We start from the raw sequence: 25,023 nt of genomic DNA on the forward strand, positions 1-25,023 counted from the left end.
GACATGCAACAAACTTGAAATTTGCCATGTGGGTGCTTTCCAGACGGTACACCATGCAAAAATTATGAAAATAGACTTTTGTATTTTTTTTTTAGGTTTGGGGCAGGGGCGCAATAATGCATATATATTTTGCACGGCAAGTGAACTGTGACGTCACATTTCTGTCATGTCACCCGCGCGTGTGGGAGCGTAATGGAGTGTGCCTGCTGACGTCACGAATCCCCCCCACCCCAACCCTCCGTGAGTTAAGTGCCATACAAATGTGTTGCAGGTCTAAGGCGTTCTTCACGCAGCATTGCTTTATTATTTCAGTCGTTTACTGCCGTACGCACCCTGAAAGTTGTGCGTGTGTCTGCAGCAAGCGCGTGTATGTGTACCAGTGGACACGCGCGCATTTGTTTGTGGGGGGAGCGGTAGTGTAGTGGTTAGCGCGCTGCGCTACGAACCCGGCGACCCGAGTTCCATTCCCGCTCATATGGCCACCACCGGTGACAATTATTTGAACCAGTCCTGGGCCTCACCTAGGTCGACTCAGCCTCAAACGAGTAACTGGTGCGGTGTCTGAACATCGCCACTGGGGGGACAAACGCGGCCGACCGGGTTAATCCAAGCCCCGGGCGAAGTCGGGTAGTAAAGCTAGTAATACATATGTATAGTGTTCCACGGACAAACGCATATTGAAAGCGTTACAGAAACCATGAGCAGGCGCGTGATTTTTCTCCCTCGTTTCAGATCTGACAAAGCGCACAGGAGTGACCTGCAAGGGCCCACGTCCAAAGGTCTGAATTATTACACTTATATTAGGAGCTGCCCCGGCAGGCCTGTATGTAGAAGGGAAACATTTTCAAATGTGTTTTGCCTGCCACATGCTTTCATTTTTAAATTCAGTAGACTCAATTATCTGCACTAATGACACGGGAAGACGGCTGCGGATATTTCAAAGTCGCTGAAAATACAAAAACATAAATTTTCCATGAAGTAAAACTCATAAAAATAAATAATCGGATAAATCACTCAAATTGCAGCACAGATTACGATTTTGATTGCTAATCTTTCGATTTCGAATGAATACCAACGATCGACCGATCGATTCACGTGCTCAGTGATAATAACACTTTCCTGCTCCCGTGCAGAAGACTCACTAAGTGGATAACAGAGCCATGCCAATCAACATTAATCAATATCCACCCACTGTTTTTAATATATGCAACTATTGTACTGTAGAGGCGATCACGTGGATTTCGGATTCACCGGAGGACATATTTTATCAGTTTAACCACGTGACTTGAAATAAACATTTCTAAGCATAACAATGTATCACTGTTTTTAGATTATTAATTTGGTCTTACGGGAAACTCCATAAGTAATTAATTTATGTCAAAATCTCAGGTACACGATTAATCCACAAATCGGATAAACTGTATATGGAAAATCGAGAGCCTAGTGTACATTTCTTTTTGTCGCACGCTTTCCCGTTATTTCTACTCCTTAGATCACAGCCGGTATTCACTACTACAACAAATGTGCGTGTCGGTCATCTGGAGGGTGTATGCCGTGGTTATTTGGGTCTATTATGTCCTTGTTCTTGAGAAATATTAATACAATTTTAAATAGTATTGCTAAGATGTGGTGGGAGACTCAGAGATCAGAGTGCTGCTGAGCCGGCACCATTAAGATCCTAGTTTAGAATCTTGGTCTCAGACACCTGTCATGAAACTGTGTTCTCAAATACAATGAATGTATAGCCTCAGCGCAGTCGCCAAGTGATTGTCATAGAGACCCATATACTCACATGGAGGTCCATACACTCACTCAAACCTGTATAGGCTCACATGCAGACCCATGGACTTAGAAATTCAAAGACACATAGAAATAAGCAGACACACAGATCCATATACTCACACATATACCCATGCGTAGAGATACAATATACCTACACTGAGTTGTGATTAAGCTGGATTCTCAACTGAATTGAGTTGATTGGCTCAGGCCAGTTATTCAATGACTACACACATATACACACACATCACATGTTGGCCAAATGTATGCTCCGAGGATTACATATTATTGAATTGTCATGCCACAAATATTAATCTCATATGGCAGATCGGGTGGGAAAATACTTCCCTCTTCTCTGTGGAGCAGAGATCACTTGCAGGATCTCAGAGGTGATTCTGTAACATCTGCCTTACATTCTTCGTGGGATTTGTAAATGGATTTGTCGAAACGTCACGGTACTCGAATTGTAAATGTTGTATAGGGTTAACTCACCAACACACACCGGGTGTGCTGAACTAGTATACTACACTATACACTACTATACACTACACTATAATTGTAAATGTTGTAGAGGGTTAACTCACCAACACCACACCGGGTGTGCTGAACTAGTATACTACACTATACACTACTATACACTACACTATAATTGTAAATGTTGTAGAGGGTTAACTCACCAACACACACCGGGTGTGCTGAACTAGTATACTACACTATACACTACACAATAATTGTAAATGTTGTAGAGGGTTAACTCACCAACACACACCGGGTGTGCTGAACTAGTAAACTACACTATACACTACGATACACTACACTATAATTGTAAATGTTGTAGAGGGTTAACTCACCAACACCACACCGGGTGTGCTGAACTAGTATACTACACTATACACTACTATACACTACACAATAATTGTAAATGTTGTAGAGGGTTAACTCGCCAACACACACCGGGTGTGCTGAACTAGTATACTACACTATACACTACACAATAATTGTAAATGTTGTAGAGGGTTAACTCACCAACACACACCGGGTGTGCTGAACTAGTATACTACACTATACACTACTATACACTACACAATAATTGTAAATGTTGTAGAGGGTTAACTCACCAACACGACACCGGGTGTGCTGAACTAGTATACTACACTATACACTACACAATAATTGTAAATGTTGTAGAGGGTTAACTCACCAACACACACCGGGTGTGCTGAACTAGTATACTACACTATACACTACGATACACTACACTATAATTGTAAATGTTGTAGCGGGTTAACTCACCAACAAACACCGTGTGTGCTGAACTAGTATACTACACTATACACTACTATACACTACACAATAATTGTAAATATTGTAGAGGGTTAACTCACCAACACACACCGGGTGTGCTGAACTAGTATACTACACTATACACTACACAATAATTGTAAATGTTGTAGAGGGTTAACTCACCAACAAACACCGGGTGTGCTCAACTAGTATACTACACTATACACTACTATACACTACACTATAATTGTAAATGTTGTAGAGGGTTAACTCACCAACATACACCAGGTGTACTGAACTAGTATACTACACTATACACTACGATACACTACACTATAATTGTAAATGTTGTAGAGGGTTAACTCACCAACATACACCGGGTGTGCTGAACTAGTATACTACACTATACACTGCTATACACTGCACTATAATTGTAAATGTTGTAGAGGGTTAACTCACCAACACACTGGGTGTGCTGAACTAGTAACGAATTGGCCACGTTTTGTTTACATGACCAAACCTTACTGATTGGCTGTTTCGGGTGGTGGTGATCGGTTTGGAGACAAATTTATATTTACGTGATCTATCCCTAAAAAAAACCCTCTATTATGGATTATACGTTTCATGCCATGATGCCAATATCACAACCGAGATACAAGTTTGGATTTCAGACAGCAACAACAGCACCAACACCAAGAAAGTTTTGTAGCCATGTTGAAAGATACAGCAGGGCGATTACTGTGATGACAATCAAGGCTAGAGTATCGAGATTGCTGGTGTTGGTGTAGTGAAGCTGTCAAACGTTTACATGACTGTTTGGATGCATGCAGTTGTATAGTTCTTTGATTTTTAGGTTGTAATTGATTACTGAGGCCATTCAGCGTCAGCAATTGGCAACATCAGAAGTCAGGACATCATAAATGTTGGGAGAATGTGTGATGTTAAATTCAGTTCCTGAGGATGTTACCGACACCTGAAGATCTGCAAACTCACTGTTACATCCACAGAGGTACAGACTCACACAAAGACCCACAGACTGACATATAGACCAATTATAATTATAACTTTACACATAATAAAGCAATCGTGCAGAATCGCACAGAGTTCAATAACCTGAAATAGAGATGTAAAGGCTGACATAGAAGACTCATAGATTCATACAGAGACCCGTAGATTCACTTCAGAATCATGCTCAACAGCACACAGTACAACTTTAAAATGTTATATTATGTAGCTTTACAAATAATTAACGTTATAACAACGTGTGTATGTGAATGTAATGGTGGAGATGAGGTGAATGGAATTGGGGGTGAATCTGTGATGCGTGAATTCGGTGAAAGCGAACTTGATTACAGTAAATGATGAAGAATGGATTGAATCAATGCGATTAATCAGTGGTAGCCATATAATGATAATATGAAGAGGGATCAGTAGCGGTACTGGTGGTTATGATTGGGAGATTAAGGGAAGTTGTGGGGTGAGCCAAGGAATATTAAGTGAGTTTTGAGTGAGAAGCAGAAACTTTGTGAGAGAAGGTGACTGCTTAACGTGGAGGGGGAAGTTTATTCCAGTGAAGGGGGAGAGCGAGAAGAGAGAGAGCGAAAGCACAGATTGAGCACAAGGAGAAGGAGGAACACACAGAGAGAGACAGCAAAGATTGATCTTGAGAAAGATACAAGAGTGGGGCAAGACCATGAGGGTGATTTATAGACAAGGGTGAGAACATCTGTCTTGGATTTTTATTTCCCCCTCCACCACCCACCCCCACCTCCCTTTCTAGGTTTCACTGTGGGGCACACGATGCAGTCTCAGACCAAGGGCATCTGGGCCTGGCCGGTTCCTCACCCAGTGGACAAGGAGATTTGCCTTCTACTGTTGGACATGGAGGGGCTTGGAGACTCGGAAAAGGTGAGGGGGAGGCATAACTCACGGAAGCAAATCTCTCAATGGGCATAAACCTAGGGTCGTAACAATACAACAATCCATCTATTCATGTTGATTTGCCGATGCACCACCTGTGTCAACTACTGTGCTAATTTGCTGTGTTTTGGTGGCGCGCTGCTCCGCGCGTTGTTGTGAGCGTCGCTCCTCCGCCCTCCGTAGTTGTTGGAGGGCGACTGCCTCCAACTGCTAATGACTCGCAGGAGGTCTGCGGATAATTCATTATCGCGGATAATCCAAAAATATAATTAATTTGCGGATCTCTATGCCAAAACTAATGATTGATGCGCGTGCACGGTGATAATAACAATTTCTGCTCACGCGCAGAAGATTCCGCCCACTAAGTGGATAGCAGAACCACGCCAATTAAAATCAATTAAACTCCATCCACTTCTGTAAAGATATGCAACTACTGTAATATAGAGGTAATAACGTGTATTTAACATTAACCAGAGCAACATATTTATTCGGTTCAAGCACGTGACTTGTAATACACATTTCCAAGAATAACAATGTATAACTGTTTTTAGAGTATTAATTTGGGCTCAAGGGAAAATCCATGAGTAATTATTGTATTATTGTATGTCAAAATTTCAGGTGCACAGTTAATCCGCAAATCGGATAAACTACATGCGGATAATCGAGACTCTACCATATTACTATTTTTGTGTTTGATTACACGGATATAGATCACAAAGCACCAGGTTGGGTTTTCTCCCCCTACTGTACCACTGGGAACAATGCAATGAAATGAGTCGAGACATATGCAGATGACGTGATGACACTTCACATCCTACTAATTTACGTTGTCACAAGCAATGAAATGAGTCGAGGTGAGTGTAGATAATGATGATGTGATGCTGCATCCTCACGGTGTACATGCTGACATCACGTGCAATGTTTTTCGTCATTCGCCCTGCTCCTGGCCCCTAATTGGCCTTGTGAAGCCGGAATATCACGATTTTATTCCAGCTCGACTCAGGAAATAGCCAGTGGAAAGACCACCCATAGCATTCAGGCCCGCGCTGGCTAGGCTCACGTTCTGGCAGTGACATAGCCAACACGGCGATGGCGTGTAGTGTAGTGTATCAACAAGCCTCGATTATTGCAACTCACTACTCTATGGGACGTCTGCCAAAAACAGCAAGTTGCAGCGTGTACAAAATTATTTTGCACGTGTCGTGACGGGTACTTGAAGATCCGACTGCGTCCGTCCAGTGCTCGCTGAGCTGCATTGGTTTCCGGTTGCTGGACGAATATATTATAATTTCGCACTCATTATGCACAAAGTGCTTACCACAAATTAACCACAATACCATGCTGATCTCGTCGATGGATAGCGGCTTTTGGCTAGCAATCAAGCGAAGACGGTCACCGCCTTGTGCGGTGCTTTTGGATGCGCTTCTGCGGCTATGTAATGCTCTTCCTTCCGATATTAGGAAGTTACTAGAGCTATGCACTTTTAAATCATCATCTAGATTGACACACTAAATTATTTAACAGCCTTTTATCATCATGTGGAAAATAATAGCAATCAAATGCTCTAAACGGAAGACCCGGATAAAAAAAAAAAACATGCGACCACGGGGAGAGAGAGAGACACCACACACTTCAAATATACAGCAGCCATCGTCGGGGTCGGGATCGACCTCACGACCTCCTGTATAGTGGGCGAGGCAGTTAACATCTCCTAACCTCCGCGGCGGGTAGCAAAGGAAGCCATGAAACTGGCACAAGACAGGAACAAGTGGAACAATATTCCTGAGTTTAATGTTAGGTGCAGAGCTGCAGCGATATAATTTTATCGTCACGTGATATAATAACTTACAGTAGATCATCGATTGTCTGGCGGTGCCGGGCCGATCTGTCGGAACCGGCCAAACCGCCCCAAAAAAGGCTGTGACCCAGTCCAACGATCGGCACCATGTGCGCGACAAAAAAAAGTAGCGATGCTCGATTCAGTGTCTAATATATATACAGTATATTATACACTGTGTACAACAACTTAAACAATGAAAATACTGCACGTATACACATTTTTCATGACGAATAACTTCAGTGCTAAAAACTCAAAATATACAGTTCGATCCGGCAAAAAGCGCGTTGTGTAATTTGGCGTTTGCCAGAGCACCCGGTCTAAAGGCTGCATCAGTCCGACGACCCTCAAACACAAATTGTTGAAACAAGAGCATAGTATTACTATGTATATCACCCCATGCAAAGCCTTTGAGATTGAAGTGGTAAATACGGTACAGTAAATACGGTAACTTTTTACAGTTTTTTGGTCTTATTTGTACGTTTATTCAGAATAATTTTAGATAGTAAAAAAATAGAAAACGCTAAAAAAACATACGCAACACCTTAAAACATAATATGATCCACAAGAATGTGCAAAATAACCTGTTTAAAATAATGGTGATTTAGTGATTATTCGTTGCTTTTGACAATTCCGCGGCCCAGAAGCCGCCAGATAATTAATCGATGATCGTCAGTAATTCACAATATGCTGATTGTATTCTACACGTGGGTCCTCCTCACCACCCACGTGTCTTCTATGCAATACAAAAAAAATTAAGATATAAAAGTGAGGAGTAGATGGTTAAGGGCATTGAATTGTACAGTTTTACAAATCCACTTTCTTCATTGCATTTGTAATTAGTGCAGATATGTTTTACCCTGTCAGACAAAGCAGGTGCTATGTTAAGATGCATCATGATCCACACAAAGTCCTTGTGGAAAAACATGGAAACAAACATGGTCTGATAATTATATATACATTGTCTTGGAAACTGATTGGCCTACATCAGAGACAGCCTTCTTCATGGCATTGTCTCACCACCAGTGTCAGACCAGAGGACGCCAAAAGGCGAACAATAAAAAGACAATATGAAGTAAGCTGGGTATCTCAGTTCACGGTGTCATTAATTTACTATTCTAATTCGTCTTGATTATTATTTTAAGCTTATGTTAAATTGTAATTACATTGCCAAGGGAGCATTGCTATGTTGATAGTTTTAACTAATTTTATGTATTTTGAACTTCTTCTACATGACATCAGTGTAAAGTTTATTAACAGAGCTCTGAAATACCAGGTGATGTGACGTGTGCTATACAAACACAGGTGGGAATGTTCTGCCTACCAGTTATTCAATGAAAAGTGACAAAGATCTCCCCGTATAGCCTTAACAATCTATACGGGCAAGTGCTGTTAGCGAGCACCTATGAAGGCCGGCACGGCACACGAGGGGGTGGGTGGCCAACATCACGGCCGGCCGCCTTTGTTTCCCTAGTGGCGATGTTTACTCCACACTGCACCAGGTACTCATTTGAGGCTAAGTCAACCTAGGGGAGGCCCGGAACCGGTTGAAATAATCGTCAATCGTGTTGGCTGTGAGCAGAAATCGAACCCGGGTCGCCGGCTTCGTCGCACAGTTCGCTAACCACTACACTACCAATCCCCAACACGCACACACATATCATATGTTGGATCTGCACGTAATTTGGCCAAATTCCCGCTCTGAGGATTAAATTTTGTTGAATGGTCATGCCACAAACATTAGTCTCATATGGCAGAGCCCCTCCTCTGTGGAGCAGAGGTGGCGTTTTCGTCATCCGTATCAGGTGGCCAATCTCAGACGTAAAAGGTCGCACTCCTCTGTGTGAGTTCCAAATGTATTCTTCATCTCGTGGCATGAGAGTTTCAGTCGTGATATAATTGTGGCAAAGTAACAACAAATGTAATGCATGGATTTCGCAACGGTTCCCAAACACGCATTTGTCCTCGAAAGTATATATTTTTGTTATTTTTAGAAAAAATGGAGGTTAATGACATAATTAAAACTATTAACAATAACAATTGGACAGGGCATGTCCTGGCTTGATGCAATTAATGCCGACAGTCAATAATAGCGATGGAGTGACAGCCAATGAATTCATCTGAGAGTACGTACATTGAGGAGATGGAGCAACGTAATCAGCTCACGTGAAAGATGCTCGGTGGATTGTTACTCTTACAAGCGTGTGAGATATGTGATAACAAATTTGGGTCTTCATCCAACAGTGGATTTACTATTGTTAATTCTATTGCCTCACAGCGTTTGAACTGGATAAAGTTAATGTCACGTAAAACTTGATGTTGTGACATACACGTGCAGTGTGCTGGTTCATTTGCATGGGATTACAAGGCTAACCTTTGTCATGTAATCTTATCACCACATTTTTTCAGACCTTTGTGATAAATGGTTGCAGTTGTCTACAGGGTAAATCCTTATAGCAAAGCCGATGTATACAACGTCAGATTAATCATGATACGCCTTTGTGAATGTTATTATGCCAGCTTTGAAGACAGACAGACAGATATATGGAGAGACAGGCAGAGCAGATGCATAAACGAGTTTGGAAAATACTTACATATACAAATGTATTGTTTGATTTAAAAACCAAAAACCCAATGAGCTTCATAAGCTTGACGGATATTAGATTTAAACAGCTCCCATCTCTCACACGCAGGCCAATGAGCAGCACGACATCTGGCTGTTCATCATGGCCATGCTGTTGTGCAACGTGCTGGTCTACAACACCGAGAAGACTCTGGATAACAAGAGCCTGGAGCAGCTGCGGTATCCTTCACCATGCCCATGCTAACATCTGTGTGAAACTTGGGGTGACATTGGGTGGACGGACGTGTTGATTGAACGAAAGTCGCTGTCATGCACCGGTACTACCACGCGTCATCTGATATGACCCATTACGTCCACTCCAGTCACAAGCTGCCTATCTCCTTGCTGTCCTTCCACTGCCCTGCGCCCAGTCTCACTTTTGCTCTTTCTCTCTGTTTGCCCCCTTATACTGGAACAAACTCCTTCTCCACATCTGACTCTCCCCCTCACTTTCCTCTTTTTGCTTTGCCCTCAGGTCCTACAGTGAGGGAAAAAAGTATTTGATCCCCTGCTGATTTTGTACGTTTGCCCACTGACAAAGAAATTATCAGTCTATAATTTTAATGGTAGGTTTATTTGAAGAGTCAGACAGAATAATAAAAAAAATCCGTAAAAACGCATGTCAAAAATGTTATAAATTGATTTGCATTTTAATGAGGGAAATAAGTATTTGACCCCCTCTCAATCAGAAAGAAATCTGGCTCCCAGGTGTCTTTTATACAGGTAACGAGCTGAGATTAGGAGCACACTCTTAAAGGGAGTGCTCCTAATCTCAGCTTGTTACCTGTATAAAAGACACCTGTCCACAGAAGCAATCAATCAATCAGATTCCAAACTCTCCACCATGGCCAAGACCAAAGAACTCTCCAAGGATGTCAGGGACAAGATTGTAGACCCACACAAGGCTGGAATGGGCTACAAGACCATTGCCAAGCAGCTTGGTAAGAAGGTGACAACAGTTGGTGCGATTATTCACAAATGGAAGAAACACAAAATAATTGTCAATCTCCCTCGGCCTAGGGCTCCATGCAAGATCTCACCTCGTGGAGTTGCAATGATCATGAGAACGGTGAGGAATCAGCCCAGAACTACACGGGAGGATCTTGTCAATGATCTCAAGGCAGCTGGCACCATAATCACCAAGAAAACAATTGGTAACACACTATGCCGTGAAGGACTGAAATCCTGCAGCGCCCGCAAGGTCCCCCTGCTCAAGAAAGCACATATACATGCCCATTTGAAGTTTGCCAATGAACATCTGAATGATTCAGAGGACAACTGTGTGAAAGTGTTTAGAGGAGGAGGAATGCTGCCTATGACCCCAAGAACACCATACCCACCGTCAAACATGGAGGTGGAAACATTATGCTTTGGGGGTGTTTTAGTGCTAAGGGGACAGGACAACTTCACCGCATCAAAGGGACGATGGACGGGGCCATGTACCGTCAAATCTTGGGTTAGAACCTCCTTCCCTCAGCCATGGCATTGAAAGTGGGTCGTGGATGGCTATTCCAGCATAACAATAACCCAAAACACACGGCGAAGGCAACAAAGGAGTTGCTCAAGAACATCAAGCACATTAAGGTCCTTGAGTGGCCTAGCCAGTCTCCAGACCTTAATCCCATAGAAAATCTATGGAGGGAGCTGAAGGTTCGAGTTGCCAAACGTCAGCCTCGAAACCTTAATGCCTTGGAGAAGATCTGCAAAGAGGAGTGGGACAAAATCCCTCCTGAGATGTGTGCAAACCTGGTGGCCAACTACAAGAAACGTCTGACCTCTGTAATTGCCAACAAGGGTTTTGCTACCAAGTACTAAGTCATGTTTTGCAGAGGGGTCAAACACTTATTTCCCTCATTAAAATGCAAATCAATTGATAACATTTTTGATGTGCGTTTTTCTGGATTTTTTTGTTGTTATTCTGTCTCTTACTGTTCAAATAAACCTACCATTAAAATTATAGACTGATCATTTCTTTGTCAGTGGGCAATCGTACAAAATCAGCAGGGGATCAAATACCTTTTTACCTCACTGTATCTATTGCTTTTTATCTTTCTCCACCCCGACCTGTACCACCTAATTCCCCTAACCCCTTCCCAAGCCCAGCCTTCCCCTCGCTCCCTCAACCCTAGTCAATACCCCATCCCCCATGTTCCTAGAGCCCTTACTTCACCCCTAGCCACTGCCCCTACCTCTTTGTTCCCTGAACGCTGCCTCACCCCCTGCCCTTACGGGCAGCCCTTACAGGCAGCCCTTACGGGCAGCCCAACTGGCTGGACTCCAAACCACTGCTGCTGCCTCATCAATGTACTTTCATTTACAAATCCCACAACCCGTTGAACCTATCATTCTGTACAATCCTTTCATACCATACCATCGATCTTCACGCTATTCCCTTCTACCAGCCTCATTCACTATCACACTCCAACCATTACTCCTTCAACCCCGTGCACTATCATCTCCTTTCCCTGCTGCCACATCTCATTCCTTTTTTAAATGCGATTACTGACGACTGTAACTACCCCAGCCATCCTTCCCTTATTTTGCGATTTTGTAAAATAGTCAGCAAGCAGTCAATCACCTTGGCGAAAGGCCCCTTATAATTCCAAAATATAATAGAAGACAAAGCCCACAATCGTCCACGGTACTTGTTCAATCGCTAAGCCAAGAGCCGCTTATGCGAGTATGACCGGAATTTGCGTGATGATGGTTTATATTCCTTGACGAGATCAGCAACGTCATTGGGGTTCATTTGTGGCAAACACTTTGTGCATAATGAGTGCGACCTTAGAACAATGTATTAGTTCAGCAAAGGGAAGCCAATGCAGATCAGCGAGCAATGGATGGACACGGTCAATTTTTTGCAGCACCCATCAAGACACGTGCCAAAGAATGTTGAAACTATGATAATTCATAATAGAGTTTTTTTTAGTTATCATACTGTCATTAAAGCTAATTTAATATTTTTGATTAAGTTGGTTAATTGCCATGCACAAAACATGCTCACAAACAAGACAAAGATCCCCCGACTAGCTTTAACAAACGGGCCAAGTGTGTAAGTCAACACCTATGAAGGTCGGTATGTCACACGAGAGGTGGGTGGCCAACACCACGCCCAGTCGACTTTGTCTCAATAATAGCGATGTTTACTAGACACCGCACCAGGTACTCATTTGAGTCTGAGTTGTCCTAAGAGAGTTCCATGACCGGTGCAGATAATGTCTCTGGCCTTGAGCGGGAATCGAACTTGTAATGCCGGGGTTCGTTGTGCCGCGCACTAACCATTGCACCACCGCTCCCACCAGCCACCCTTCACAGTGCCACCACTATGCCCCCTCTTCAGCATGGTGAATCATGTGGCTTGCACCCCACAGCAAAGGAGACTGGTAAGCAAACTGTGGGCCGTGGTGTGCCCTCTGCCGCCCCAGGACGCATTTGATTGATCGGTCTCCACTCGTTACGCAAACATTCGCTCGTTCTACAAACAAATTGGACGAAATTGTAATTCCTCGTTATAGCGAATTCTCACGAAGAACGAACGATCGTCATGCTAGACGCCTTGTAAACTAATTAGCGGAAATTAAGGATTGCCAAATGTATCTGAAGTTTAATGGCACTGTGTCCAAATATGCCGAGACCTGCTGAACTCACAGCCTGCTTAAATCCGGGATGGATCGTAACATAAATGTTTCAAACCGGTGCAGATGTTCCTTTTCAAGGGGACCACATTTCTCAAGCATACATATATAACAAACAAAGACAAAAATTACCCATACAGTTTAACAGACTGTTGGGGCAGGTGGGTGCAGCTATGAAGGCCAGAACGGCATGCAAGGGGGTGGGGTGGCCAGCACCACGCCCGACCGACCGCCTTTTTCTCCCTAGTGGCAATGTTTACACACCACACCAGGTACTAATTTCAGGCTGAGACGACCTAAGGAAGGCCCAGGACCGGTTCAAATATTCGTCACTAGTGTTGGCCATGAGCGGGAATCGAATTCGGGTCGCCGGGTTTGTAGTGCAATGCGCTAACCACTACACTACCGCTCCCCACATACATGAACATATATACACACGTACATAGACACCAACTTTACTCCAGTGACCCGGGTGCTACGGGGTCCACTTTCTGCCCGCCCCCGCCCCTTCTCTCTCCCCCCATGCAGCCGGTCTCTCCAGTGCTGCCGCGGTGGTCCACTTTACTCCAGTGACCCGGGTGCTGCTGCAGGGTCGACTTTCTGCCTCGCCCCCCCCCCCCTTCTCTCTTTCCCCCTACTGCCGAGGCCTATATATCCTCGTGCCACGGCGGATCTCTCGCCTACTTCATCAGTTTTTTTTCTTGTTGTGGTTGTCCCACCTGATGACGATTGCTTGTGTTGCGATCTAAACGTCGTGATCTATTATTTTCATACCTACGTGACTTTACCGAAAGAACCAAAGAGTATATATACATATTCTTAGTTTTTTCGGTAAAGTCACGTTGAAGGGAAACAACAAAATAATAAAATATATAAAAAACAATAAAAAAATTCTCACGACGTTTCGACCATAACTCAAACGGTCGTCTTCACACCTGAAGACGACCGTTTGAGTTATGGTCGAAACGTCGTGAGAATTTTCACACCTGAAGACGACCGTTTGAGTTATGGTCGAAACGTCGTGAGAATTTTTAACTCAAACGGTTGTCTTCACACCTGAAGACGACCGTTTGAGTTATGGTCGAAACGTCGTGAGAATTTTTTATTGTTTTATATATATTTTATTCTTTTGTTGTTTCCCTTCAATGTGACTTTACCGAAAAAACTAAGAATATGAATTACTGCAGTCACGAAAGCTTTAAATCAAAGTATATATACATTTAGATTGATTGATTGGCATAGGAATGCTAAAGACGAGATGGGGGAGTTGAGATAATGTTATGGCAGTAGCGCAAATGAATAAACTTCATAAGGCCAGTGACATAGTAAAAAATAGGTAGAGGAAGTTCTTGAACCTAGACTTGAACAGAAATAGCGAATCAATAGTGAAGGAATTCCAAACTGGGGACAGCAGAGAGGAGAATAAACAAACCCCAGGATTGCATGACGTTGACTGAGAGATTTCGACAGAACACCTTGTTTGCTGGGGAGCAAAGAGTGCGTGGAGGAGAGTAGAATGAGATGAGATGGGAGCGATAGAAGAGTGCGTGGAGGGAAGCAGAAAAAAATGGGAGGGGAGAGGTTGGACCGTGTGCAGGAGAGTACTGTGAGATCAGTCTCCATATATTTGAGAGATGCATTGTTTGTAGATCCCTTAACCCTGCCACCTGTCCAGCTACGTGAAGAACATGTCAGAGCACGTGCGATCCCAGATATTCTCCCGAGGCGACAAACCCAGCATCCTGGAAAGCCACTTACCATCCCTGGTTGTGTGTGTGCGGGACTGTGCACTGAAGCTGGAATGGGATGAGAAGCCGTGCACTCCCGACGAGTACATGGAGAAGTGCTTCCAGGTCCGCAGGAGCAATTCCCTGAAAGATGAAGAATTCAACAGGGAACGCGACCTCATGTGCGCGTATTTTAAAGTGAGTAATCATGCACGGGTGTGTATGCATACAAGCTGCTTGGGTATGCCGTGGCTGGGCATACAGGCTACATGTTCCTGTCAATGCAGCCTCGTCCTGTATCATCCTTTGCGTGGCTCCAGAATCAAAGGACCGAGCAACCTCTTTCCTACACTGCGATAGAGATAGCCAGTCGTGTGCATAGTAGCGTTTACAAATGATAACTGACAGTAAAACAGGTGTGAAGATGACTTAAAGCTTTCGTAACTTCGTGGCTATACCGAAAGACACAAAGAATAGGTGTGAAGATGTTCTAACACTAGATACCTTTTTGCGAGGCATCAAGTCTGCATCAACCACATACTTGTGGCTAAAGATGCAAATAAGCATGCTCTGATAGTGTATGCATTGTCCTTGAAACAAAGACAGCGTTCTTCATGGCCTTCTCTCACCACCAGTGTTCGTACACCAGAGACCGGCAACATGCAAAGAGTACAAAGACAATGCAAGTATCAGTACACTTTCAGCTCATGTCGAGGCAGGGAATCTTGATAGGGCCTTTTAGAGAAAATGACCAATACACCTCAATAATGACCACCATTCCGCAACAGCTCTGGATCCACCAGCCATGGAGTCGGTTTGGATGGTGAAGGAGCCACAGGGGGTGCTAAGAATCAATTAGTATGGACAGGACGCCTTCTGGATTTGACCATCGATATGGGCAACACCACACGTACTCTGTGTAGGGAATCAGACCTTGTTAATTTTGGAGACAGAATTGGAAAAAAACTAGTTGGTTTTGAGCAGCTTAAGAGTTCATGGAAGTTTTTTCTTTCAGCTTACACGAAGGTAAAATTTCGACTTAAAACTTTCGTAACAGCAGGAATTCATATTATTTGTTTCTTTCGGTAAAGACACGTAGATAGAAAAATAATAATAATAATTAAGTGAATAAAAAAATCTTGAAAATGAAATAAAAATAATAAAAAACAAAAAAAACACTAGTGTAGACTGTAGCCTGGTTTTTAATCGAAGTTAGTGTACTGGTAGTTTATAATGTAGACTGTAACCTGATTATTAAGTTTGGTGAGTGTACTGGCAGCATATAATGTAGACTGTAGCCTAGTTTTTAAGCTTGGTGAGCATATTGCCAGTCTATAATGTAGACTGGAGCAATGGTTATTAAACTGAGTGAGCGTACTGGAAGTCTATAATGTAGATTGTAGCCTGGTTTTTAACCTGAGTGAGTGTACAGGCAGTCTACAATGTTAACTTATTCTTAGTTCTTTTGGTAATACAAAGAAACACGACGTTTCGATCACAACACAAGCGATCGTCTTCAGGAGAAAAGAGGGGGAAGGTCACCGAAGGCAACCGTTTGTAAAGGTTTCAAATATGGGTGTGTCACAAGCGCTCCGGACCGTGTTCATGAGCATAAGGCAGATTTGAAACACGGTAGGACCAATACTTCTGCCGTGGCTGATCATTATTTTAATTCGGCTGGCTCTCACGAAATTAATTTCTCTAAGACCATGGCACTTTGCAGCGCCCATTGTCTATCAACAAATATTAGTTCATTAAGTCATCCATATATACAGACACAGGCACAATTTCAGCCGAGAGGATGGTTATAAACTCAGCAATCATTGGAAAGATGACATCAACTACTTTGGGTCATGACTTGATTTGTGGCATTTTCTTGTTATCTTACCCCAGGGCATATATGCCCCGCCCACATCTTTGTGCCGGTGGATGCGCTTGTGCCACACCCATTTTTGAAACCTTTATAAACGGTTGCCTTCGGTGACCTTCCCCCTCTTTCCTCCTGAAGACGATTGCTTTTGTTGTAATCGAAACATCGCGGGTTTATTTATTTATTTTATTACCGAAAGAACCAAGAATAAGTCTACATTATAGACTGCCAGTACACTCACTCAAGTTAAGAACCAGGCTACAGTCTACATTATAGACTGCCAGTACGCTCACTAAGTTTAATAACCATTGCTACAGTCTACATTACTGACTGCCAGTACGCTCACCGAGGTTAAGCACTAGTCTACAGTCTATATAATAGACTGCCAGTACACTCACCCACCTTAATAACCATTGATACAGTCTACATTACAGACTGCCAGTACACTCACCAAACTTAATAACCAGGCTATAGTCTACATCATATACCGCCAGTACACTCAATCCGATTAATAACCAGGCTTTTGTCTAAATTTGTGTTTTTTTGTTTTTTTTTATTTTTATCATTTATAATTATTTTATTTTATTCACTTAATTTAAAATCCATCAGAGCTGAATCAAATCGAAACCGAATTTCTGCTGAGCTGATGAAACCAAATCTCATTGCATCGTGCGATCATTTTAAAGTGCTGACAGTGAGCAACAAAAAACTAATTAGTTTTACCCTTTCTGGCAATAACACAGGTGTTTAGACTTAAAACACCAATCATTATTTTTTTGCAAAGAATCTGCATTAACCACACATACTTGTGAACATGCATGATGTAAGAAAACACGAGTTACAGAAACACATCGGCACACATCTCGTGATGCCCCTCGTATGACTCAGATGCAGTATGCCACTTGCCATGAAGGGTGGGAATGGAACCTAGGGTGCTGCGATGCATAAAATGTCGCACCAACAATTATCATGCCATGGTAACGTTTTTTTTATCTCACACCATGGTAACTTACTTAACACTCAGGTTTTTTTTTATCTTTCACATTTTTACATTCATAACCACGTGTCTTCTTTATTTGTCCTACCAAATGTTTTTATTCAGAAACAAAAGCATTTGCGCTCGTATTAAATATATTTTATACCAACTAGCACGTTCCATTGATTTTAAAATACACTATACACTACATCACACTTTTGTCATGTATTTAAAATTCAGACTACACTGCATAATGGTATAAGAAAACACTTAATAACGTAAATGTTATTTACTACTCACATCACCAGGATACAAGATTTGAGCTTTAACAGGGATGGAAGGGCACGTAATCCACACTTCGCAAATTAAGCTTTGGCTGAGGAAATTTGGCATCCAAACCTGAATTGAATCCGAAATTTGGCTTCAGATCCGCGCGACTTCTATTAAAGACCATTCGAGCTCCAACAACAAGTCACAATGAAAGCGATCAAATTCATGGGGACGTGACAAAAGTACGAAATTAGAGTAAAGCGCATTATAGCATTCAACTATTTATTTCGTATGCATCTATATCAGCAGATTAAATATGTAATTTTAGATGTGTTATCCACTCAATTGTCTGTTCAGACACAGAGTTGATCTCGTCTGTTGCTCATATAAAGGAGTGAAGACAGCAGCTGTTTACAATGTGATCGATCATTTGGGATTCGTGGCTGCACTCGCAGGCTGCAGAATCTTTGATGCGCCATTTTTGCATCAGGTGGCCGCAGCGGCCATGCCTGGTCTTGATTCGGTCGATGGTCGACCATTGGCAGCATGGAAGGTTGAAACTGGGAGGTTCGATGATCGGGTCCTGTATGTTTATTTCTTGATGTCGACCGCAGTCCAGACTTGCTTCCATCGCCTTCATTGGTATTTGTGGCGTGGAGTGAAGCTGCTGTGATCCAGAAGGGGTTGCGTGATTTTAGGCAAACAGGCGACGCTGGATTTAAGTCCCATTGTATTGGAAGGTAGGGGTTGACGAATATTTTTTGGTACTCCTCGACGGCCGCTGTTTAATGACAGATTTGTGGCAGAGCAATGTGGCTCAGCACTGGGAGCCACTGGGTCAGCATCGACTCCAGCGTATCTGAGATTGCATGCATTGCATTGTCCAGTTGTGTGTCGATAACTAGAGTGTGAGGACTGTGTCCCCACAAAAGTGAGCAATACTCTCTTGTCGAATACACGAGGGCAAATGTGGCAGTCCGTAGTGTTTGCGCATAACATCCCCAACTAGTTCCCGCCAGTTTATGGAGGATGTTTGTGCAGGTTTGTATCTTGTTGCTCAATTGCTCAATATGTTGCTTGAAAGTGAGATTTCGATCAAGCACCACTCCAAGGTATTTCGGAAGTGGGTCGTGGATAATGGTGTTTCCACAAAACTCGATTTTCAGCATGTTATTTTCCTGATGGCATGGCAGCCAAGGAATGTAATGCATTGGGAGGTCCACCTTGAAGGTTTGGTCAATACATCAGATCATACCCAAGTGCTTGGTATATGTTTACATTGCAGAATATTAACTTGCAGGATCGTGAGAGATGGCAGTGGTTTGGGGAACCCGACATTAAACAGTGGATTGACCATGGCTGATGGTAGCAAGGATAGTCAGTGCATTCTCGTTGTTGAACTGTCGTTGTTGTCTTCCTGCAGAAACGCAAGTGCTTCATGTTCCCCATGCCCGCGCACCCAGAAGACATGGACCAGCTGGAGAATAAACTCAGCAAGAAGTTTCTCAAAGTGACGGAGGAGTTCACCTCTCACATCTACCAGATCATCAAATACAAGAACATCGATGGGGTCATCCTCACTGGCCAACGTGAGGACAGCTCAGCACATTCTCGTTAAGCCTGCCCTATTGTGGTTCATGTTCATTTATTGTTAAAAGTAAAATGCGGTTTGCAACATTTTTGGAGCAAAAAGTTTAGATGTACTTCATCAATTTACACAGTTGTGCTTTGTCACACTCTCGTGTGCTGTGAGAGTGTGATGACGTGAGGTTGTACTACCCCACGTTGTTCAGCACAATGTGTGACGTTGCACTCCATAGTTTGGGAGTTTATTCAGGAACTTAATTGTTGAGTTCTAAATTGCTCACTCTTGAATAACTTTTGGTTCTCAAAGTCCACCCCCCCTCTGCCCCCTGTCCACGCTGTGGAAGCTGCGCAATAGGTATGTGTTTAGGGGACAGCCATGACTCCAGGTCGCTATGGTACCCATGAAGGCATCTTAGGATCATTGATAATACCCTGGCTGATGGAGCTATGGCACGTGTCTGGCAGTGGTTGAATGGGCACAAGTGGATACCTGTATCCTCGACAGCTGTGGACATCTAGCAACAGCAGTGCCTTTTGCATCTTCGGCGGAAAAAAAAACTGCTCTTTGGGTCAAAGGCGAAGACGTGTTCTCTTTTACTGCACTCTGCGTCTCCCCTACCTGATGGAGGCAGAGCATTCTGGGTAACCCAAATGTGTAAAATGAAAAGACAACATTACAGCACTAGGGGTTTCAGCCCCTGATTTAAATTGTCCATGGTACACAACGATCAGGCAATGTTCGGATGACTGGCATAGCTCAAAGCCACCGCTAGGGAAGGTTATGCCACGATGGAGTTGCCCACTGAAGGATTGTAACCTTATCGTGGTGGTGGGGTTTGTGTATTCCAATCATCCTCAGAGCTATGTCGCCTGGAGTCTTGTACTTCTGGTGGGGTCTCCTTTGGCGAACAGGTCCGGGGGGAGGTTACAGACAAATAACGGTCCAATCAAAAGCCCCTTATGAATGGTTATGAAATATAAAAATCAGAGAACCTTGCCCAGACAAGGTATACCTGGAGCCAGGCCTGGGGCTGGTGTTTGCTGGAAGCGCCTGGTGGCCGAGTGACCCAGGTAACCTGGTTGGGCCTAGCCCGAAATGGCTACAAGGCGCTGTCCTGTGGCCTACCATTTGCACAACGAAGGGTGAGGAGCGGATGTGATGCTAGTATGGTAGGGAGGGGGATGGTCTCAGACGGACTAGACCAATGACACTAGCTATTGGGACGTGGAATGTCACGTCACCGGGGGGGGGGGGGGGTGGGGGGGCGGGGGGAAAGAGCCGGAGCTGGTGGAGGAGGTGGAAAGATATCGACTAGATATAGTCGGTCTCACCTCCATACACAACATTGGCACTTGAACCAAACTTCTCGATCGGGGGTGGTCTCTTTCCCATTCCAGAGTAACCACAAGTGAGAGGCCCTGGGCGGGTGTGGGGATGCTCACACACCCCTGGCTGAGTGCTGTTCAGCCCAGAACACCAGAGGTCGCTTCAATGAGACTTCGGGTCTCAGAAAGGAAGCTCTGAATGTTGTTTCTGCTTATGCACCAAATAGCAGTTCAGAGTATTCGGCCTTCTTGGAGATGGTGGGTGCAGTGGTCGATAGATTGCCGCCTAACGACTCCATAGTCTTACTGGGTGACTCCAATGTTCATGTGGGAAACGATGGAGTTACCTGAAGAGGCGTGATTAGGAGGAATGCTCCCCCCCCTGATCTGAACCCGAACAGTGAGATGTTATTGAAATCTGTAATAGTCACGGAAAGTCAATAACAGACACCATGTTCGAACCGAGGATGCTCATAAGTGTACTTGGTTCCAGAGCATCATGGGCCGAGAGTCAATGATTGACTTTATAGTTGTATCATCAGACCTATGGCCGTATGTTTTGGACACTACCACCATATAGAGGTGGAAGGCCCAAACGAATAGTGCGTGTTGTCTGGGAATGTCTGGAAAAAGACCCAGTGCAGAGAGGATTAAAGGTCCACCTCCAAGATAACTTCTCCTACGCTCCAAAGGAGGTCATGGAGATTGAGTCCGAGTGGACAATGTTCAGGACCTCCATTCTCGATGCAGCTGTGAAAATCGGTGGCCTGAAGGCAGTTGGTGTCTGTCATGGCAACATCCCTAGGACCCACCAGGGAAGCTGCCAAGTTTAAGAAGGAGGCTTTCCAAGCTGTGCTCGTAAAAAAAGTCTTCCGACTCAATTAAGAGGTACCGGCTTGCCAAGAGGGCAGCAGCGGTATGGGAGGAGTTTGGAGAAGTCATGGAGAGGAACTACTGGGCAGCCTCAAATATGTTCTGGAAAACCATTTGATGCCTTAGGGGGGGTCGACGGGATGTGGCCCAGGCTGTTCTCAGTAAGGGTGGCGTAACATTGAACTCAACTAAGGAGATAGTCGAGAGGTGGAAGGAACACTTTGAGGAGCTCCTCAATCCGGTGGACATGCCCTCCTCTCAGGAGGTAGCTCTGGAAACAGCTGTGGGGGTCGGATCCATCACGGCTGCTAAGGTTGCTGCGGCAATTGAGGGCCATCATAGCGGCAAAGCTGCTGGTGTGGACGAGATTATCCTAGAGTTGGTGAACGTGCTGGACAATGTAGGAGTATCGTGGTTAACGTGCCTCTTCATAGTTGCATTGAAGGGGGATACAGTACCTCTGGATTGGAAAACTGGGGTCGTGGTCTATATTTTTGATAAAGGGGACCAGAGGGTGTGCTTTAACTACAGAGGGATCACAATCTTTAGTGTCCCAGGCAAATACTCAGACAGCATTAACCACAAAGCGGTCTCTCCAACCATGAAGAAACAACCCCCTGAGACGCCGCTCAAAACCATCACGTTACCATACATAGCAGGTGTTACCAAAAAAGATTGTCAAAATCTTAAACAAACACAAGATCCAGGTCCGATTCAGTACAGTACACAAAATCCGTGATCTAATCCCATCTTCTTTGGTTCTTTCGGTAAAGTCATGTAGAATGAGAATAAAATAATAAAATAACACAATAAAATTATCACGACGTTTCAGCCACAATGCAAGCGGCCGTCTTCAGGTGAAAGGTACAGACCTGTCGGGACGACAGAGCTTCAATGAAGCTTCAATGAAGCTCTGTCATCCCGACGGGTCTGTACCTTTCACCTGGAGACGGCCGCTTGCATTGTGGCCGAAACGTCGTGAGAATTTTATTGTGTTATTTTATTATTCTATTCTCATTCTACGTGACTTTACTGAAAGAACCAAAGAAAATTAATCCTTGCAGTCACTAAAGCTTTAAATCGAAATCTAATCCCATCTGTGAAAGATGTCATTCCTGACTTGCAATACCCTGGAGTCTACAAACTAAGTTGCATCTGTGGTGATTGTTACATTGGCGAAACGAAACGTCATGTCTCTGACCGTATCCGTGAGCACAAGTCAGATCTGAAACACGGCAGAACTAATTCCTCCACCGTTGCTGATCAATACTATAACGCTGTGGGATCTCATGATATTGTTTTTTCCGATACCAAGGTGCTCTGCAAACCGTCTGGTTACTATCAAAGGTTTGTTCATGAAGCCATCCAGATATACTGTACAAACATAGACATAACGTCAACCGAGAAGATGGATACAAATTGAATTGAGTAATCATTGGAAAGATGTTATTAATCAGGTAAAACCATAACTACGTTATGTTGTTGTTTTTTGCAGCATTTCCAGTGTCTTCAGCTTCCCAGTCTTGCTTGCTCTCCCGTCCTCCCACCTCCCCTTCAGCTGTCGTCGTCGGTTCCATTTTCCCTCCCACCTCCTCTTTGATCTCTCTGCGCCCTGCCCCATGCAACCCCCCGCCCCCCCTCTGTATCTCCCCAGTGGCTCCTCCCCCCTCCCTATCTTATTTATATAGTGTCTTGTTTAACTGCAGCCCTATTGCCCATTCCAGCAGTTGTTTCTAGCTGTGGCGGGCGCTTATGTTGCGCCGGAAACGTCGTGATTTTTTTTTATTTTTTTACCTACGTGACTTTACCGAAAGAACCAAAGAGTATGGATCCTTGCAGTCACAAAAACTTAAAATCTAGTTGTCTTCTTTGCCTCGTCAATCTGTGACCTCCAGCGTGCACTTGAACGGTTTGATGCCGAGTGTGAAGCGCCTGGGTTGAGGATCAGCAGATGAAGGGGGAACAGCTTCCCTTATTGGAGGAGTTTAAGTACCTCTGGTTCTCTTTCGTGAGTGATGGTAAGTGGGAGTGGGAGATCGGCTGGTGGATTGGTGTGGCATCGGCAGTGATGCGGGCTCTTTACGGTTCTGTGATAGTGAAGCGGGAGCTGAGTTCTCGAACAAAGCTCTCAGTTTACAGGTCGATCTATGTTCCCACCCCCAATTATGGTCATGAGCTTTGAGATCGTGGGTACAAGGGTGACATTAGGTTTCTCCGCAGGGTTGCCGGGCTCACTCTCCATGATTGGGTGAGGAGCTCTGTAATCTGGGAGAGCCTCAGAGTCGAACCACTGCTCCTCCAGATCGAGAGGAGCTGGTTGAGGTGTTTTGGGCACCTGGTAAGGATGCCCCCCGTAGACTCTCCCTGGAACTCTACCAGGCACGTCCAACTGTGCTAAGACCCCGGGGCCAGCCCAGGACACGCTTGCAAATCTATGCCACTCAGCTGGCCTGGGAACGCCTGGGAATTCCCCAAGAAGAGCTAGAGTCTGACGCCAGGGAAAGGGAGGTCTGGACCGCCCTACTCAATTCATGCCACCGCGACCCTACCAGGACAAGCGGATTGAGAAATTAATGAATGATCGGAGTTGCCAGTAACGACACCAAAGAAGGTCAAGTCAGACCTGCGAGAAACATTCCGGATTAGTGCCTGGAATGTGCTCGCCATGAACGGGACAGGATACCAGGAGGCCATTGTACACCAACTGTCCAAATATAATATCATAATCGCCAGTATCACTGAGGCCACACTCACAGGAAGTGATAATACTACCATTGATGGCAAATACCACCCTGCATTCTGGAGGTCAACATTGGGTTTGGGGGTCGCACTCATCAGGTCACCTCTCAACTAATCACTTGTATCATGAATATGCATCTCACCATAAATCTTAGTGGCTAGAATTGACATGGACATCTCTTGGTCATTATTGCATATGCACCAGCAGAACAGTCAAGCCCTGATATAAAAATACCACTTCTGTGATCAATTAAGTGCCTCGCTGCTTTTATCGTATTACATGACACGATCATGACCATTAGAGATGTGCATGCAAATAGAGGCAACTACCGCAGTGGATTCGAATCTACCATAGGGCCTTTATTGGCTCATGGGATTCGCAATGACAACTCTGCCAGACTTCTGTTGTCAGCTTATCGTATCATAGACTAAACATCCACAGACAAACTTGGATCTCAAACGATGGTCACAAAACAAAAAAATAATATTATATCCTGACCAAGGACAGAACCAAATAAAAGTCATATCGGGTTTTCCATGGAGCGGAGGAGGCACCTGCTAACACCAACCACCACCT

At 44.2% G+C, this 25,023-nt stretch overlaps 1 protein-coding gene across 1 annotated transcript in view; it reads left to right on the plus strand.

The window, feature by feature from the left end:
- The first annotated feature begins 235 nt into the window (after positions 1 to 235).
- Positions 236 to 25,023, plus strand: part of LOC116957569 (guanylate-binding protein 3-like) — a 45,191-nt gene continuing 20,403 nt past the window's right edge. Inside the window, exons 1-5 of the mRNA XM_032979806.2 lie at positions 236 to 779; positions 4,844 to 4,971; positions 9,514 to 9,623; positions 14,754 to 15,003; positions 19,345 to 19,510. Coding sequence (XP_032835697.2) covers positions 698 to 779; positions 4,844 to 4,971; positions 9,514 to 9,623; positions 14,754 to 15,003; positions 19,345 to 19,510 — 736 coding nt within the window. The 5' untranslated portion in view covers positions 236 to 697. The remainder of the gene's footprint in view (positions 780 to 4,843; positions 4,972 to 9,513; positions 9,624 to 14,753; positions 15,004 to 19,344; positions 19,511 to 25,023) is intronic.

Source organism: Petromyzon marinus, chromosome 77 (genome assembly GCF_048934315.1).
Source record: "Petromyzon marinus isolate PM22_M1 ecotype Great Lakes invasive population chromosome 77, UKy_Petmar_22M1.pri1.0, whole genome shotgun sequence".
Taxonomy (NCBI): domain Eukaryota; kingdom Metazoa; phylum Chordata; class Hyperoartia; order Petromyzontiformes; family Petromyzontidae; genus Petromyzon; species Petromyzon marinus.